The sequence below is a fragment of the Saccopteryx leptura genome, chromosome 13 (assembly GCF_036850995.1).
Source record: "Saccopteryx leptura isolate mSacLep1 chromosome 13, mSacLep1_pri_phased_curated, whole genome shotgun sequence".
Classification (NCBI taxonomy): domain Eukaryota; kingdom Metazoa; phylum Chordata; class Mammalia; order Chiroptera; family Emballonuridae; genus Saccopteryx; species Saccopteryx leptura.
In genome coordinates this window covers 49,277,538-49,297,114 of record NC_089515.1, presented here as the reverse complement: position 1 = coordinate 49,297,114, position 19,577 = coordinate 49,277,538, and the positions used below count along the sequence as shown (strand labels likewise).

At 47.2% G+C, this 19,577-nt stretch overlaps 1 protein-coding gene across 3 annotated transcripts in view; it reads right to left on the bottom strand.

The window, feature by feature from the left end:
* Positions 1-19,577, bottom strand: part of CHD2 (chromodomain helicase DNA binding protein 2) — a 138,740-nt gene that overhangs the window by 115,062 nt on the left and 4,101 nt on the right. For 2 of the 3 annotated variants that reach the window (XM_066355656.1, XM_066355657.1), the window contains exon 3: positions 1,473-1,716. In XM_066355656.1, coding sequence (XP_066211753.1) covers positions 1,473-1,716 — 244 coding nt within the window. Of the gene's footprint in view, positions 1-1,472; positions 1,717-18,131; positions 18,134-18,894; positions 19,186-19,577 lie in introns of those variants that run through there. The other variant, XM_066355658.1, reaches the window with a different exon arrangement.

Below are 19,577 nucleotides of genomic sequence, written 5' to 3'. Positions count from 1 at the left end.
CTGTCTGTCCCTACCTATCCCTCTCTCTGACTCTCCGTCTCTGCCACAAAAAAAAAAAATGACCAGGCCTGACCAGGCAGTGGTGCAGTGGATAGAGCGTTGGACTGGGATGCCGAGGACCCAGGTTCGAGGCCCCGAGGTTGCCAGCTTGAGCGCTTGAGCGCGGGCTCATCTGGTTTGAGCAAAGCTCACCAGCTTGGACCCAAGGTCGCTGGCTCGAGCAAGGGGTCACTCGGTCTGCTGAAGGCCCACGGTCAAGGCACATATGAGAAAGCAATCAATGAACAACTAAGGTCTCGCAAGGAGAAACTGATGATTGATGCTTCTCATCTCCCTCCGTTCCGGTCTGTCTGTCCCTATCTATCCCTCTCTCTGACTCTCTCTCTGTCTCTGTTAAAAAAAAAAAAAAGACCAGATTCCCTGTTACATCCATCTAAGACTCACTCTTGATGCTTGTCTCGGTCACGTGATACATTTATCCGTCCCACCCTAAAGGCCGGTCTGTGAAAATATTTTCTGACATTAAACCGGTCCGTGGGCCAAAAAAGGTTGGGGACCACTGGTCTAACCAACTGAGCTACCTGGCCAGTGCTCAGTAAGACATTTTATTTTTAAATTTCTAAAAGGAATATTCTTATGAGTGCGTCACTGAAATCACCTAATTCTCTCAAAAAGGAATTTTAAAGTACCAGCTGCATTTTTACGATTCGTTAGGCCAAGTCGTTACACTTTCCCCAAAAGGAATGTGTCCCACAGTTTGGGCATCAAAGAGAAAATGTGATGAACTCAATTTTTGCCTTTTTACACTTGTTGCTGGAAGACCCGCCTCTGTGAAGCAGAGAATACTCCGCTCACTGCCCTGAGACGGAACATTTCTCCTCTATCAGAAGTATTTCTCCTCCATTCTTTTTTTTTTCTTTTTTTTTAAATTTTTAGAGAAGAGAGAGTGAGAGAGAGAAGGGGGAGAGAGGAGCTGGAAGCATTAACTCCCATAAGTGCCTTGACCAGGCAAGCCCAGGGTTTTGAACCGGCGACCTCAGCGTTTCCAGGTCGACGCTTTATCCACTGCGCCACCACAGGTCAGGCTCTCCTCCATTCTTGAGTTAACAGAAACTGCCCTTATTCTTGGGTTGTGGTTACCTGTCACTACGCTTTCCAAGTGCATGTCACCATCACCTGTCAATAATTCTCTGGCATTTTTCAGTAGTGTGTGTTTATATGTGTGTGTGTGTATATAAAATTAACCACCTTCTAACAATGTCAAAAACCCAAACGACAGAAATGTGTCCTTCAGCCCTATCATTTGACAGTTTGTGACTGTTTCCTTTATAGCCTATGACCAACCAGCAGAGCAGCAGGCGGCCCCGTCTCTATCCGGAGACGGCGTCTATTAGACAAGGAGGCTAGAGGGGCCCCACAGGTGTTCCTGGGCAGTGAGGCGGCCAATCCGTGCAGGGCCGCAGAGAGTGTACCTTCTTCACGTCGGCTATCCGCTCCTTCTTAGAGGCCGGCTTCTCCTTGGCTTCGGGAAGGACCGGCTGCGACTTGGAGCCGGCCGACTCGCTCTCCGACTCCGACGGGCTCTCGGACGACTCGGAGCTGCTGTTGGTCTCGCTGCCATGCCCGCTGCCCGGCCCGCTGCCCGCCTCGCTGCCCGGCTCGCTCTCCGACTGGCTGCCTGAGTCCGAACCTGAGGCTTCTTCAGATGCTGAATGGCTTCGTTAAAAAAAAAAAATTTTTTAAAGACTTTAAGGACTGCCACAGAAATCTGTTTAAAAAAAAAAACTGTAGTGGTAAAATGCGAGTGGATAGTAATTTTGGTAATACAAGATCAAAATCACCAAATTTACTTTTAAATTCTTATATTATAAACAATATTTCTATCGTTCTCAGCAACCCTGTCAAGCTGCCACAATTGGGTGTTTATGATACCACATACCGGCTGATTTATATAGATTAGCTCTTCTACAAAAAGTCAAAACAGTCTGACACCCAGAAGTACTGAAGACTCCCAGGTGCCAGAGGCGGTACCTGAAACCAGGTCTCTGGCTGGACCCACCAACTGTACTGCCCTTTCCTCCTCAAGACAAAAGCAAAGCAAACAAAAGCCAACAGAGAACAAAACCAAACCGCTCAGGGTTACCCAAACAAAAAGTAAGACTGAGATCTGGCTGTCACTTCCCACTCAGTGCCCTCAACGGGGGGCAGCTCACAAAACCCCACACATGGGCCTCAAACCAGAGAGCCTGCCTGGGGATCTACCTGTAGGGAGGAAGTCCCAGACCCGGGCGGCCGAACAGAACCAAACACACCAAAGAGGACGCCTGATTCTAGCAGAGGCCTAGCCCAGGGCGCACATCCACCCTTCCCTGTCCAAACATCGGGAGGCGACGGCAGGCGGCTGAAGGAGAAGCCTCCGCACAGCACAGAAGGCCTAGGACAACACTCAGCCTGGAGGTGCAGAAGGCAACACACCCTCCCCAGCTCTCCAGCTGGTGGTGGCCGGACGACCAGGGGAGACGCACGCTGGCAGAGGTGCACTTTAGGGAGGATGGAAAGGTGACAGCCTCGACAGAGAGAGAGGGCAGCCCCCTTAACTCGGCTGCTTGGAAACTTTTTCTCGGCCTGACCTGTGGTGGCGACCTGGATAAAGATCGACCTGAAATGCTGAGGTCACCAGTTCAAAACGCTGGGCTTGCCTGGTCAGAGCACATATGGGAGTTGATGCTTCCTGCTCCTCACCTCCCTCCCTCCCCCCTCCCAATCTCTCTCTCCCCCCCCCCCCAAATAAATTTTTTAAAAAACACAACTTTTCTTTAGGAGAGAAGGAGCAGAGATGGGACAGAAGCAGCATAACATTACCAGAAAGGCCCTCAAGGTTAGCAGCCAGGGATGAAAGACATGTGCAGGCAACCCCACAAAGTCAGCATGGAGGCCACCCAGGACTGACCCAGAGACCGTGTGGCCACAGTAAGCACTACACAGTGCGGGCCACTCTGTTCACAGGGGAAGCCAAGGACAGGGAACGGGGACAGGGTCCTCTGTCAGGAAAGGGAGAAGAGGAAATCCAAGAACTGGTCGCATGACCCTCTCCAGGGGTCCCCAAACTACAGCCCCGCTGAGGCCATTTATCCGGCCCCCGCCGCACTTCCGGAAGGGGCACCTCTTTCCTTGGTGGTCAGTGAGAGGAGCATAGTTACCATTGAAATACTGATCAGTTTGTTGACTGAAATTTACTTGTTCTTTTATTTTAAATATTGTATTTGTTCCCGTTTTGATTTTTTACTTTAAAATAAGATATGTGCAGTGTGCATAGGGATTTGTTCATAGGTTTTTTTATAGTCCGGCCCTCCAACGGTCTGAGGGACAGTGAACTGGCCCCCTGTGTAAAAAGTTTGGGGACCCCTGTTCTAACAGGTGCTGGGCAAGGCTCCAAGTGCTTTATATATTACTCTGTTTATTCCCCAGAAAAAAACCTGTAAGGCATGATCCCCACATGAAGGAACAAAACACTGAGATGTTTTAAGTAACGTGGTTGAACACATAACTCAAAAGTGGGGGGGGGTGGGGGGTCGAGCAAGGACCACCCGAAGTCCAGCTCTAAAGAGCACATTCTGTTTTACTACAGGGGTGACAAAACCTTCTGGACTCAGAAAATACCGTATTTCCCCATGTCTAAGACTCACCTTTTTTGAAAAATTTGGGGTCTAAAAACTGGGTGCATCTTATACAGTGGTTGTAGATATTTTTACTTGCATTTCCCACTTTCGTGCCTATTGAGTTGTATGAATTTTATGAAAATTTGACTTCAATATAACTAACTTTATGTAATTTTTTTTTCAAATTTCAGGCCCCAAAATTAATGTGCGTATTATACCCGGGGAAATATGGTAAGCTGTACCCCTGCTATGCCTATGCCCATGGCAAGCCAGTCCAGCATCTCCGATGCACCGGTGCCTCAGCATGGCCATGGCCTCCTAATGCTCCCTGACGCCCTGTCCGTACACGGCAGAAGCGGACTCGTCACTCATTCTCCGACATCTTCAGTCACACATCCTCCACAGGTGACCAGTGAGGGGGTGGTCACCAGGCACAGTTAAGAAAGTGAGGACTCTGGCATCCATGACTTGGGTTTCAGTCCCAGCCCATCCTAGACCTATGCCATTTTTAACCTGTGCCGTCCTCTGGGACATTATCTACAGCAGCGGTTCTCAACCTGTGGGTCGAGACCCTGGCGGGGTCGCCTAAAGCCATCGGAAAACACATAATGCATATCAGGTATTTACATTCCAAATCATAACTGTAGCAAAATTACAGTTATGAAGTAGCCACCAAAATTATTTTTTGGTTTGGGGTCACCGCCACATGAGGAACTGTATCGCAGGGTCATGGCATTAGAAAGGTTGAGAACCACTGATCTACAGGGTCACAAGCATCATCAAACGACAGCGATAAAAGCAGCACTATGTAAACATCAGTGCCAAAACCTTACCCAAAAACACTAGGAACTTTAGAATTTCTCCTCCGAGCTCAGTCCCCTTCTGACACCAAGTTCTTCCCCACCAGCACCGTGGGGAGTCGCCGCCACACACTTTGTGGCATGGTTGGAATGTTCTAGAAGTCCCAGAAGGCCGGGCATGGCAGGCTCCCTCCGGAGGCAGGCCTCCCCCTTCCTCGCCCCTCCCCCTCGCTCCAGGGGCATCTAAGCTCCAAGGACCTTCTCCTTTTGCCTCAGAAGCTTATCTCCTAAAGCCCATTTCTTCTGTGACTGTCTAAATAGATTTTCTTTGATAGTTTGAGTCTTTAAAAAAAAAAGTTAGGCTTCCACCAGCTGCTCATAGAAAGAGGCAGCTCCAGAAATCTCCTCGTAAGGGATTTAGAAAGGGGTGTTGCATGTAGCCGATCATCAAACAGCCGAGGATCTGGAGAGGCCTGAAAGTGGGGCCCACCCTTCCTCCCACCACCTTGGGCATGGTCACTGACAACATCCGGTCTCAGACCGCCCTATAAAACCTAGCTGATCTCACTGATGGGTGGTGGCAGTCAATAGAGCGTCAACCTAGGACGCTGAGGGTCCCAGATTCAAAACCCCAAGGTCACCAGCTTGAGTGTGGGGTCACTGGCTTGAGCGTGGGATCACTAACATGATCCCAAGGTAGCTAGCTGGCTTGAAGCCCAAGGTCGCTGGTTTGAGTGTGGGATCACTGACATGATCCCAAGGTCACTGGCTTGAGTCCCAGGTTGCTGGCTTGAAACCCAAGGTCACTGGCTCAAGTAAGGGGTCACTGGCTTGGCTGGAGCCCCCTCCCCCTAAGGCACACATGAGAGAGCAATCAATGAACAACTAAGGAGCCGCAACTACAAGTTGATGCTTCTCATCTCTCTCCCTTCCTGTCTGTCTATCCCTCACTAAAAACAAACAAAAAACAGCTGATGTCTCATGACTCATCACTTAAGCCTTCCTGCCCTCCCCTCCCTGCAGCCAGACTGAACCACTTGCGGAGCACAGAGCAAGCAAGCCCTGGCGCTCCTCACCCCAATCTTCGCTTGTGCATCACGCTAGGTCTCTCCGATTCTTCCGGTCTCAAGCGCTGCCTTCCCTAGGAAAACACCCTCCGCGCTCCACCCCTAAACTCGGTGCTGGGAGGGGCTCCCACGGCACTCCGGCCCCGCACCTCGGCCTCACCAGCAGCCACCCCGGGACCTGAGGACGGCCGCCTGGTTTCAATCTGGCCTTGTCCCTGAGGGTCCGAAGCCTCTCTCTTCCTCACACACCTCGGAACAGAAAATATTAAAAAAAAAACAAAACTATAAATATCTCCACATTTAGGGCACTGATGATCTAATTAGTCCCTCAAAGGGCAGGATATTTCTTGAAATATGATCCAGATGTTCTATTAGTGCCTAAATAATTAGAATACCAAATACCAGCCATGCTAAGTGGTAGTTCTCACTGGGGATTCCGAGTGAATGTGAAAGTCCATCCGACTCCGACAGAAAGGGTCCCACCAAGTCACCTGGTGAGAAATCGTCTAAGCTTTCCCCTCAACGATCAAGTAGTAAAATTACCTGATTTCCAGTGCAATTAAAAACCGAACTTTCAGGAATTATCCAGCATGCATACAGAATCTTCACAAAAAATAAGTATCTGAACCTGAAACTAACATAAAATAATATTGGATGTAAACTGTTACCTGAAAAACAAAATCAGAAAAAGAAAACAAGGATCTGAAAATTACTCAAAATCTAAACTGGAAACAATTTTCATAATTTTTGATTGAACAATCAACACCAGAGAAATACAACACAAACATCACTGAAAGGGCCACAAGTCAAAACTGGGACTTTAGGTTCCAACAGAAAAATGAATGCTTGTGAAAAAAGTTTAACATGGGTTTCACATGTGGGCGGAAAAAATCTGGTATCTTTTCAAAATCCTTTCCTAGGCTTGCAAAAAAAGGATTATTTCTTACAAATGGAGTTTGAAAGCAAGCACCGGTAATAGCTACTGTGTCCATTTCTAAATTTTCAACTGCCATTTCCCATGTGGCCACAAGAGGGCAGCACAGCAAGACTTCACTCAGAAGAACAGGCCTGTGGGTTCTCAGCCCCAGAGCTGCCATTTCAGCACATGGATAGTGTTTGTTTTCCTAAACTTAACAAAATGGCTGAACAGCTAGCTTGGCAGAGCAAGTCTGTTGCTGGTGATGCTGGTGAAACCAAAATCTGGCAGAAACACTAAGCAATCTACATTGGAATTCCATAAAACTTACTTCCAGACTAAGTTCTTATCAATGACAGAACAGCTAACATTTTTGGAGTGGAAGGATCAAGAAAAGATCAAATTGTTAAATTCAGGAAAGTGTGCTGGGATTGCCAGAGTGTGGAAGCAGAGACAGGGAGGTAGTGATAGGGACCTTGTAGGGCTAGGAACAAAGGAAGACAAACATTTGCATTCCATTGGTTAGAGACCCTTATCAGAAGTTTATGTTTGAAGTTCGCCAATGAGTTAGACCCAGCCCCTGTTGCTATGCTATGTGCAACTCCCTTAGCGAATAGGAAATCGCCATTTTTGCTTCTGTATTATGCTTGCTTACTTAGGATATATAAGGAACTAGCTGTAAGCGCCCGGGGCGGTTCCCATTTGCAGCTCCTACTTGAGTAGGGTGTCTCCGGACACCAGGGAATTCGCCCCTGCACAGGTGAAACTGGCCAATAAAGTTACATCTATACCTACCTCTGTAAGTCTCCGACATTTGTTTTTTTTTTATTATACCCGGTGGATGCTTCATGGAGCACTTAGCGTATCAAACATATGCGAAAGTTCTCCTTTACCCGTTACAACAAAGACGATAAATATTCTCTTTTACAGAAGGCACTTAGCCCAAGTGTGTGTACGATGTCATCACCCCCACCCTCTTAATGGATTGCAGAATCCACACTACCTGACCTCTAAGTGGCTCCCACCAAGTCATTCATACATTTGCTAGTTCAAAAATTATTAAGCCACCCAAAGCTGATGTAAAACAATTCCTTCTAGTAACTAACATCAAAGATCTTTAGGACCTCCTCCATCCTCCACCTCTAGCTCAAAACTGAGGATTCTGAAGACTAAGCCACATGCATTATAAACACGGTTAAAGGACAAGGGTAAGAGAAATTTCAATGTATACACAACAAAAAAATTATATACAAACCATGAAGAATTACATGTCAAAGAAAAAAACAGAAAACTGGACAAAGAAAATGGACACGCAACTACTGAAAAGAACTGAAACGGACCCTCGCTGGCGGCTCAGTGTAGAGGGCCAGCACACCCACGGGAGAGCGACCATCTGCCTCTCCCATTCCCTCCACCCCTGCCCTCCCGCAGCCAGTGGCTTGACTGGTTCAAGCATCAGCCCCGGGTGGGCGGCGCTAAGGACAGATAGTTCAGGTGATTCTCTAGCCACCAGCCCCATGCGGGGGTTACCAGGAGGACCACAGCCGGGGTACATATGGGAGTCTATCTCCCCTCCTCTCAACTTAAAAAAAATAAAATAATAAAAAACCTAAAATGGCAATAAATTTACAAAAAATAAACCTCACCAGTAATTTGGAATGTGTATATTACAACAGATTACTTTTATACTCATTTGCCTTGCAGAAGAATAGTTTGATAATATCAAATGATGGTGAAACAGTAGGAAAAATAGTCCTTGTGTACCATTATTGAAAAAGCACTCAGGAGACACTTTGGAAAGCACTGTGACATACATACCCAGTAAACCTCAAAACACCCACGTAGGCCCTGGCCGGTTGGCTCAGCAGTGGAGCGTCGGCCTGGCGTGCAGAGGTCCCGGGTTCGATTCCCGGCCACGGCACACAGGAGAAGCGCCCATCTGCTTCTCCACCCCCCCCTCCTTCCTCTCTGTCTCTCTCTTCCCCTCCCGCAGCCGAGGCTCCATCGGAGCAAAGATGGCCCGGTTGCTGGGGATGGCTCCTTGGCCTCTGCCCCAGGCGCTGGAGTGGCTCTGGTCGCGGCAGAGCAACGCCCCAGAGGGGCAGAGCATCGCCCCCTGGTGGGCAGAGCATCGCCCCTGGTGGGAGTGCTGGGTGGATCCCGGTCGGGCGCATGCGGGAGTCTGTCTGTCTCTCCCCGTTTCCAGCTTCAGAAAAGAAAAAAAAAAAAAAAAACACCCACGTAAATCGTGCAACTGACCCTATGAGCATATAACCTCCTGTCCCACTGTCACACGTATGCCAGAGGTGGGACGTATGAAACTGTTCAGCGCTCTGCTCTCAAGTTTGACAAAAGAAAATATCAACTTCCATGTATGAAAAGTAAAAGTAAAACACGAACTATTCATACTATGTAATGTATGATGGCGGACTAGGGATGGGTGGTATCTATAAATAGCAACATGACAATTTCAAAACTACTGGGTTTTTTTGTTTTTTGTTTTTTGTTTTTGTATTTTTCTGAAGCTAGAAACGGGGAGAGACAGTCAGACAGACTCCTGCATGCGCCCGACCAGGATCCATCTGGCACACCCACCAGGGGGCGATGCTCTGCCCCTCCAGGGCATCGCTCTGCGACCAGAGCCACTTTAGTGCCTGGGGCAGAGGCCAAGGAGCCATCCCCAGCGCCCGGGCCATCTTTGCTCCCTCGGCTGCGGGAGGGGAAGAGGGAGACAGAGAGGAAGGAGAGGGTGAGGGGTGGAGAAGCAGATGGGCGCTTCTCCTGTGTGCCCTGGCCTGGAATCGAACCCGGGACTCCTGCACACCAGGCCGACGCTCTACCACTGAGCCAACCGGCCAGGGCCTAAAACTACTGTTCTTAAGCACAAAATATATTATGTAAACCGTGTATATTTCAATGTTTTATATGCCAAGTTCACGAAAGTGCCTAAGGGAAAAGAGGTAAACTACATTTATCTAACTTGCTTAAAAGTTTAATTGTATTCTTGGCACTTTTCTGAATTTCTCAAAAAAAAAGTCGACTAACATTACAGAATTGATCAGTATTCAGGAGCAGAATTTCCTAGGATTCGACAGTTCTTCTGGAAGTTGCCCTTACATTAGTAACACTATGGATCCTCTTTCCAGAAAAAGGCACATGTATAACAAAACTGCTGCTTAGAGTTTCAAGGGATAAAAGCCAGGTCTTGCCCTGGCCAGCTGGCTCAGTGAGCACTGGCTTGGCATGTGAATGTCCCAAGTTCAATTGTTGTTCTGGGCACATAGGAGAAGCGACCATCTGCTTCTCTACCCTTATTCCTCTTCTCTCTCTCTCTCTCTCTCTCTCTCTCTCTCTCTCTCTCTCCCCCCCCCCTCCCTCCCAACCACAGTTATGGCTCAATTGGTTGAAAAGAGTTGGCCCTAGGCACTGAGGATGACTCCAATTGAGTTCGTCTCTAACTCAGGTGCTAAAAACAGCTCTGTTGACAAGCAACAACCCTAGATGGGCAGATCATCCCCAGTAAGATGGGGCTTGACGGGTGGATCCTGGTTGGGGCGCACGCACGAGACCGTCTTTCTGCCTCCCTTCCCCTCATTTAAAAAAGGGGGGGGGCATGCCCCATCAGCACCTCTAAGATAGAGAAATCCAGTAATAAACACAAAGTGGAGGTAGCAGGGGAATCTATCTTTTTAATGAATATGTTTCTAAAATTCCCAGCCAGCACTAGACAGAGGGCCTCATCATTTATCATGCTATTTAGGGCACATCAAAGATGGCACCCAGGCACACATATCATTAGGGGAAAATGAATTACAGGACAAAGCCTTCATGTGGTACAGCTGGACAACCATGTCACAAACACCCACCCAGTCCAGGCCTGGCAATGCATTAAGGATTATACAAAGGACAAGACAAGCTTTCTGCCCAGTTTCCCCCAAATTAAGATATCCCCCGAAAATAAGATCTACTGCAATTTTTTTCAAGCTTAGAAATATAAGGCCTCCCCTGAAAATAAGACCTAGCGCGTCTTTAGGAGCAAAAATGAATATAAGACACCGTCTTCTTTTCGGGGAACCAGGGTACCTCTGTAAGGGCAGGTAAGACTCTGCACCCCACCAAGCAATTTCAAAGCATTGAGGGGAGTGTCTTCCCTTTAATCCGCCAGATCTCAAGTGGTGGATTCACATCCGCTTAGAACCCTGAGGGGAGAGGGACTAGTTTGGCCAGGAACTCCTTTCAGCCCACTGAGTCTTGTCTTCATTAACTCTTACGCTATAATCTTTAGAGGTTTTATAGCACAGCAACTGCGAAGTTCAAAGGGGATTTCAAAGGTGTGGCTGCTAACCTCCACAGCAGTGAGCAGCACTAGGCCCCCAGTGTCGTAGGAAGTAGTGGGCTTCCGGGATCATGCCACAGACAAGACACAGAAGAGGCAAGGGTTCACCACTTTCGGAGTAACAACCAACTTTTGCTGTGGCGGGCCATTCACTGAGTGCTTTAGACCGGACACTCAAGCACAGCGTTACTGGGGTTTGGGGCCAGGCAATCCTTTGTTGTGGGGCTGTCCTGTGCGTTGTAGGGTGCTTAGCCGCACCCCGGCCTCTCACCCACTAGGTGACATTTGCACCCCAGCCCCAACCACAAATATCTCCCAACACTGCCAAAAGTCACAGGGCTGGGGGCAGGAGGACAGGGGATGTCCCTAGTCAAAAATCACTGCTTCCGAAGCATCACTTTAACTCTGACACATATTATACATTTAAGAACTAAGAGGACACATTGAATCCCAACACTGGCTAAGCAGCAAGCCCACCTGGACAGCTTCAGACTGACCTAACTACTAAAGCGCTAACATTAAAATATAATCAGGTGATGGCCGATTTTTCTAAGTGACTCGCATGCAAACAAACTATGTAAGTTTAGGACTGAAAAACAAATCCGAAGCCAAGGCCAATATTCACAAAGGGAAGTCAAACTGCACAAGGACAAAGGTCTCTAGGACACCTCCCCAGCCCACCCAACTTCTCAGGCCACGCCCATGTTGCTTCCCAAGCAACCCAGGAGGGCCAGGCCAGCAGCTACATTGTCATTTTAACCATCTGCTGTAAAATTATGGCCTTTGAACAACAGTTTCCTGGCACTGGTCGCACCTATGACGCAGTGATTCCGAGCTTCTGGTTTCTTTAAAACGAGAGGTAAGACAGGCAGAGTACAGAACTATTCTAGACTTTCACTATGCAGCACAACCTTCTAGTTTCCCCTTACTCGTGATCTGACAGTAAGTTTGGACAAGATGTTTAAGTGGAGCCCAACTGCCAAGTCTGACTCCAATTCTATCATTTCTTCTACCCCGGGCCTTGGTTTTCTCATGTACAAACAGAAACACTGATCATCCCCCACAGACTATGAGGATGAGTCAAGTGAACAAATATCAAGGGCTCAGAACGGACCCCAGGCTCATGCACAGTAGTACTGTAGTAACAGCTACCACTGAACTCTTCCCAGAGCAGTCAACTTAGTTTTCACTGAAAAATCTCACATTCATCATCTCATGTGTTGGATGGACATTTCATTGAAATGCACAAATACAAGCACAATCAGCATAAACAAATGTGGTAAGTAGCTACAAATTCTTCTGAAGTATCTAAGTCACCTGAAGGGAGAGAACAGGCAGATGTTCTGTGGGGGTAAGGGGGGGACCACCCACAGACCCACAGAGGAAGAGCGTCAATGACAGTTCATTGGGGAGAGCTGGTTCCAGCCTAAAGGGGTTGCTAAGCAATTCTGCTACACTAACCCCCACATTAAATAAAATCGACATCAAAAAAGCCCTTAAAACATGCCTGACATAGTCAAGCACTCCATTAAAATGTAAATCTAACTCTGGTATTTTTCTATAAACTGTTCACCACATTCTCCTGTCCCTCCAAAATAAAGATCACAGGCATTACCGGCACTGCTGGTCTAAAGAAATAATGCCAGATGCACAACCCTGTGGCTCATCTACTTATCTTCTTCTCTTGCAAACATCACTCTAACTGCTCCTCAGGGTAGCGGTGGCCACTCACCAATACAGTCTCTGCTTTTAGACTGCACCTGCAGCAGCTAGAGGGAAAGGGAGTTCTAGGAGGACTGGAACTGAATCCCAAGCTAATTCTGGAATCCAAGCTTGAGGAGGCAACTAAAAAGGAAGAGCTAGCACGAGAACTTAAATCAACCTGAGATGAGGGCGGCCTGTCAGCACGCATGATTTAAAGGCACGCTGCAGACAGACATGCAGAACATGGTGCAGAAACTTCCTCTTCCAACAGAAACACACCCCACTCCTTAGCCTTTGGTTCCGGATTCCAAACTCCAGCTGCTGTTAAAACTGCCCTAAAAAGGGAACTGAGAAAATAGGAGAAGCAGGGGCAAGACCAAGGGTCAGAAAACAATAGGACAAGAGGTGCTCGGTCAGCAGTCTTGAGACACATGGAGAGACATGCACACATAGGGAAACACATGCAAATTTGAACCACAGGGACAGCTTTTAGGTTAACTCAATCCCAGGGGTTGAGTTGGCCATTGTTATTTTTAGAAGCTCTCCAAGGTCTGATATTAAAAAATAAATAGCCCTGGCCGGTTGGCTCAGCGGTAGAGCGTCGGCCTAGCGTGCGGAGGACCCGGGTTCGATTCCCGGCCAGGGCACACAGGAGAAGCGCCCATTTGCTTCTCCACCCCTCCGCCGCGCTTTCCTCTCTGTCTCTCTCTTCCCCCTCCCGCAGCCAAGGCTCCATTGGAGCAAAGATGGCCCGGGCGCTGGGGATGGCTCTGTGGCCTCTGCCTCAGGCGCTAGAGTGGCTCTGGTCGCAACATGGCGAAGCCCAGGATGGGCAGAGCATCACCCCTGGTGGGCAGAGCGTCGCCCCATGTTGGGCGTGCCGGGTGGATCCCGGTCGGGCGCATGCGGGAGTCTGTCTGACTGTCTCTCCCCGTTTCCAGCTTCAGAAAAATGAAAAAATAAATAAATAAATAAATAACTTAATTGTGAGGTCAAAATTCAACCAAGTAAAACGTAAAGAACAATTCAGGAATTGGGCATCAATCCTAGCAAGTGCAGAGGAGCCCAGAAAGGCTCCACAAAGTGCAAGGTTTTTAAAGGCTCAGGGGGGCAAGGAATAGGGAATCCATTGTTTCAGGTTAGGCCCCCATCCAAAGGGGAAGTGATGAGCAGATTGTCTCTTCCTGCTGACCAGGAAATTCCAGGTTGGTAGGTGTAAAGTCACATTCCTGGGGAAGTTTGAAAGTTTAAGTAGAATCTGGCCTGTGGTGGCGCAGTATAGAGCATTTACCTGCAATGCTGAGGTTGCCGGTTCGAAACTCTGGGCTTGCCTGGTCAAAGCGCATATGGGAGATGATGCTTCCTGCTCCTCCCCCCCCTTTTTCTCTCTCCCTCTCTCTCTCTCTAAAAAGTCAAGAAATTAAAAATCTTTAAAAAAAAGAAGGTGTGGCCCTGGCCGGTTGGCTCAGTGGTATAGCGTTGGCCTGGCGTGCAGGAGTCCTGGGTTCGATTCCCAGCCAGGGCACACAGGAGAAGCGCCCATCTGCTTCTCCACCCCTCCCCCTCTCCTTCCTCTCTGTCTCTCTCTTCCCTTCCCTTCTCTTCCACTGCAGCAAAGTTGGCCCGGGCGCTGAGGATGGCTCTATGGCCTCTGCCTCAGGCGCTAGAATGGCTCTGATTGCGGCAGAGCGACGCCCCAGATGGGCAGAGCATCGCCCCCTGGTGGGCATGCCGGGTGGATCCCGGTTGGGCGCATGCCAGAGTCTGTCCGACTGCCTCCCCATTTCCAACTTCAGAAAAATACAAAAATACAAAAAAAAAAAAAAAAAAAGTGTAATCGGTTAGAGATTAGGTCTTGATTTGCTGGTGTGACATTTCACACAAGTGACCCTGTTTGGGGCCTGGTGTGTCTCTCTTTCTTTTTTTGATTCTTTCTTTAAACACAACTGGTGCATTAACCATAAAGGAAAGGAAATTAAGTACAGGAAACCAAATACACAAATAGCTAGACTAGCCAGTTCTAACATAATACACCAGAGACTGGAGGTATTACACGAAACCAAATGCACAGTGCTAAGGGGAAGACATCAAGATTCCTAAAACCATGCTACGGCCAGCCAACATGAATGGTTGTAAATATTATTGCTGTTACATTTACAACCGAATAGCACTGCGCCTTGGCATTCAACAACTCGCTCTACACAGCCTCAGAGGGGAAATGGGCAGAGAAGGCAGGACAGGAGCTGCTAGCTCCAGAGGGGGAGGGGCATTTGTTCAGAGCTACACCCCACAGGACGGACTCAAATAAAAGGCTGCTCTTGGCCTGACCTGTGGTGGCGCAGTGGATAAAGCGTCACCCTGGAAACGCTGAGGTTGCCGGTTCAAAACCCTGGGCTTGCCTGGTCAAGGCACATATGGGAGTTGATGTTTCTTGCTCTTCCCCCTTCTCTCTCTCTCTCTCTCCCCTCTCTATAATGAATAAATAAAATCTTAAAAAAAAAAAAAAAAAGGCTGCTCTAGTCCAGAAAAAGTAAGAGGCTCCCTTCAAAAGGCTGGCGTTCACAGAAAAAAGTCCTAGGAGAGGACTGACTGCAAAGCACATGCAAAGTTTCAGTTAGCTAGAAGGGTAGTTGCCTCCTAAAATCATCTTAACCTAGACAGATACTTGTGGGAGAGCCAGACACCAACCGTGGCCCTCAGGGACAACCTGGCTCTTAAGAGGCTCAGAAAGTGCAAAAGGATAAGAAAAGGGTAAGAATGTAAGATAACCAGGTATTCAAAATAAAATAACATTACTAATAGCTTACATTTACGGAGTGCTTTCAAAGTACCAAGCTCTTTGTTAAGCACTGTAGAGCAGGGTGTTATTGCATCATCATAACCTAGTAAACGCTATCATCCACACTGTTAAAAAGAGTCAACTGCAAGTCCAGCGATGAGTATCTCACTGGCTAAATTGGGAGCATAGTTTTCAGTATTAAAGTGTGCACTACACTGGTGCCTAGCCTATTACATACACAGCTCTTACCAGCACAGAAGAAACAGTTCAACACATCCCAAGTACAACACAACTCACTAGACTTGAATCCAAAGTATAAAATCAGAACTATCCTTAGCATGATGCCTTAACCAGCCGGGGGGTTCTTCTACAACATTCACTCCTGAATTCCAGGGTGCCAACAATGGGGGCTTCCCAGGAAAAAGAACTTCATACTTTCCAGTTTGAAATAAAATCTAGGAATATCAGTGAAATATCAGAAAAGGTGACCCTTAACCAAACATGTTAACAATAAAAAGCTAAACTGGAACTGTTCAGAAATGTAGCATGGACTGCTTCCATACATTGTGGTTGTCCATGGTTTATTTCATAAAGGCATGCCCTGTCTGTCCCCCACCACGTAAACTGCACTCCAGACAGTGCAGGGGAGCTGTCACTTGCCCTATCAATTCAAGTTTAGACTGAATAGGGGCAAAGGTCCTAAGAGACTCATAAACAATGTGTCCCAACCCTGGCATTTGAAGAGTTACTCTGCAGAAGTATAAATTTGACTTCAATTCCCAGGAAGGTTAGGATGCAGTCTCAGCTCTACAAAGCACCCAGAGAAAGTCAGCCAACCGTTATTTTTATTTGTATACAAAATAACATAGATGAGCCTGGCCCTTGGTGGCCCAGTGGATAAAGCGTCAACCTGGAAGGTTGAGGTCACCGGTTAGAAGCCCTGGGCTTGCCTGGTCAGGGCACATATGGGAGTTGATGCTTCCTGCTCCTCCCCCTTTTCCCTCCTCTCCCTCCTCTCCCTTCTCTCTCTCTCTCTCTCTCTCTCTCTCCTCTCTAAAATGAATAAATGAAATCTTTTAAAAAATAAAACTAAATAACGCAGATAATTAAACTGTTAACTCACCTAGGTGGCCTGTGGCTAGTTAATAAAACCCAGAGATTTAACAACAAAGAAATAACACTTTACTTTGCTAAAGTGACCCCCACCCCATCAAGAAAGCCAAATGACTTCTTAAGGTCTTCAGAAAAAAGGTAAAAATTACTGTGTCACCCAGCAGTCAATTTTTGTCAGGAACAAGTTTTCTTTTTTTTTTTTTTTTTTTTCATTTTTCTGAAGCTGGAAATAGGGAGAGACAGTCAGACAGACTCCCACATGCGCCCGACCGGGATCCACCCGGCACGCCCACCAGGGGGCGACGCTCTGCCCATCCTGGGCGTCGCCATGTTGCAACCAGAGCCACTCTAGCGCCTGGGGCAGAAGCCAAGGAGCCATCCCCAGCGCCCGGGCCATCTTTGCTCCAATGGAGCCTTGGCTGCGGGAGGGGAAGAGAGAGACAGAGAGGAAGGAGGGGCGGGAGGTGGAGAAGCAAATGGGCGCCTCTCCTGTGTGCCCTGGCCGGGAATCGAACCCGGGTCCTCCGCACGCTAGGCTGAGGAACAAGTTTTCTATACAACATTTTATGGGGAAAATAACTGGAGTTTGGAAATCACAGGTGGCCTCAGGATGTAGCATAAACGGGGGATTGCTGTGGAGGTGGGGAGACTTAATTGTTAAATTGTGAGTTTCAGCCCTGGCCGGTTGGCTCAGCGGTAGAGCGTCGGCCTAGCGTGCGGAGGACCCGGGTTCGATTCCCGGCCAGGGCACACAGGAGAAGCGCCCATTTGCTCTCTACCCCTCCGCCGCACTTTCCTCTCTGTCTCTCTCTTCCCCTCCCGCAGCCGAGGCTCCATTGGAGCAAAGATGGCCCGGGCGCTGGGAATGGCTCTGTGGCCTCTGCCTCAGGCGCTAGAGTGGCTCTGGTCGCAACATGGCGACGCCCAGGATGGGCAGAGCATCGCCCCCTGGTGGGCAGAGCGTCGCCCCTGGTGGGCGTGCCGGGTGGATCCCGGTCGGGCGCATGCGGGAGTCTGTCTGACTGTCTCTCCCTGTTTCCAGCTTCAGAAAAATGAAAGAAAAAAAAAAAAATTGTGAGTTTCAGATATACCTTGAAGTATAATGCAATTACACTTCCCGGTTCACCTTTCAAGCAATAACCTGCTAAAACTTTTACAACTTTAATTCCCTATTAGTTTGCACATCTTCCTGTGATGACTTAAATCTTTACATACGATGTTAACCTCCAAAGAGCCAAATATCAACTGGAAACTGATTTTCAAAACAAGAATCCAAAAGAGAGACAAGAAATTAATCACTTTTCCACTGTGCACACAGAGGAAAACAGAGATGGAATTAATGAACGGACTTAATTCTGGTTCTTTAAAAAGGTAATTGGCTCAAGTGGCATGCCAGCAATTCACAAATAAATTACTGTGATATCAGATGTATTTTAACTCAAATATTAATGATCTCTATTTTAGGTAAACCATCTTCAGCAGAGCAGTTTAGATCCTGGCACATGACTACGATGCTAATTAATTCTATCTCACCTTTAGGAGTTAAAAAATGACAAGCATGAATTCAGCAAATATAAAAGTGTCAATACAGTAATCTACTCTCAATAAACAAGGAAACTTTGTTCTTCTTGCTTCACATGCACTTTGAGGTGGAAATACCGGTTAAAGATAAAATTCTAGAGTATTTGTCTGTAAGGCTGTTAAATGTGTTATAATTTATTTGACCATAAAATTGTGAAGAACATCACATACGGAACCTCTAATGAGAAAGTCTAGAAAACGCCTGAAAATTCAGTTTTACCGGAAGTATTCATAAAATATCTGAAAAGTAACAAAATGATGAGAATCTACAAAAACCAATTATAATGAATTTTACTTTATACAAACTTTATTCAGAAATTTAACATATGCTCAGGTGAACACTTCTACCTGTACTAAGAAGGGTCACATCTTTCAAAGTGTTATTTTACTCAAAAAATGCCTGACCTATGGCCAAAATTTCACTTCTGTTCCTGCTTAAAAAAATACTCCACAACGTAGAAATAAACTTGTTGGGTACAATAGAAAAACATTAATATAGCCCTGCCTTCATGCTTAAACTCATTAGTTGAACCTGTATGTCATCATTGGTAAACTATGATTTTTTTTTTAAACCAGAAATCCTTGCAAGGGTTTCCAAACGTAGACCACGTATGTCACCATAGTATTTTTCCTAGTTTATCTGAACTGAATTAAAATGGGGACTCTGAGAAGTTTTCCAAGATTTTTCCATGTGATTCCACTATCAGCTAACTTTTGGGAGTCACTTTTCTTTACCACATGCTAGTAATATTTTAAAAGTGTTTTTACCTAACATAATTTGCATAGAAATGGGTGTCTAATGCTGTATTCTATCCTTTTAGGTTAACCAAATATTTGCACTTACTAAACAAAGTCTTTAAGATATTGCTACTTAACTATCCCTGTTGATCTTAAAATTAAAAGCAGGTCACTTTGCACATACTGACCTGAGCTTCTGACCTGTTTCTCTCCGTCACACGCCAATTCAGAAAATGTGTGGTACCAAGTAAAAATGCAGACAAGTTCACATAATAGTCTTTGTTTATGAGCCATGTATATAACAACAGCTCTAACACCTGCTAAAACGTTTCAATTTAAATAAAAATGTCTCCTCTGACAATGAAATGGCTTGGATCAAGGATAACAAAATTAAACTCACTAAACACATTGAACAGAAAAGGGGAGGAAAAGAAAGGTTCGCTAGAAAAGATAGCGAAAAATGTAGAAACTGGCAGGTTTTCGATGTGAAGGTTTCCAACGACTGTCTTTTACTTACTCCAAAAGTAGAGACTCGAATGGTTTTGCGAACCAATGTCAACCAAATAAATACAATTGGGAAAGAAAAAAAAAAAGCAGCAGCTGCTGCTAAAAAGAAAACCATCCCCAGACTTCGGCAAAGGAATTCGTGCTGCAGGGTGTGGACGGCCCGACAGGGCGGAGAACCGCCGGGAGCGAGCTGGTTCAGGGAAGCGACCGCCCACCGGAAAGTCCCAGCTGGCGCTCCCCTCCCCCCTTCCTGGCCACGGCTGGCTGGGCGGAGAACAGGAAGCACCCGAGCTGCGCACGCAGCGCAACGTCACTGCGTCCACTCGTCTCGACGGCGAGGCGGCTGACGTCACGGGGCGGGGCCGACGCTGTTGACC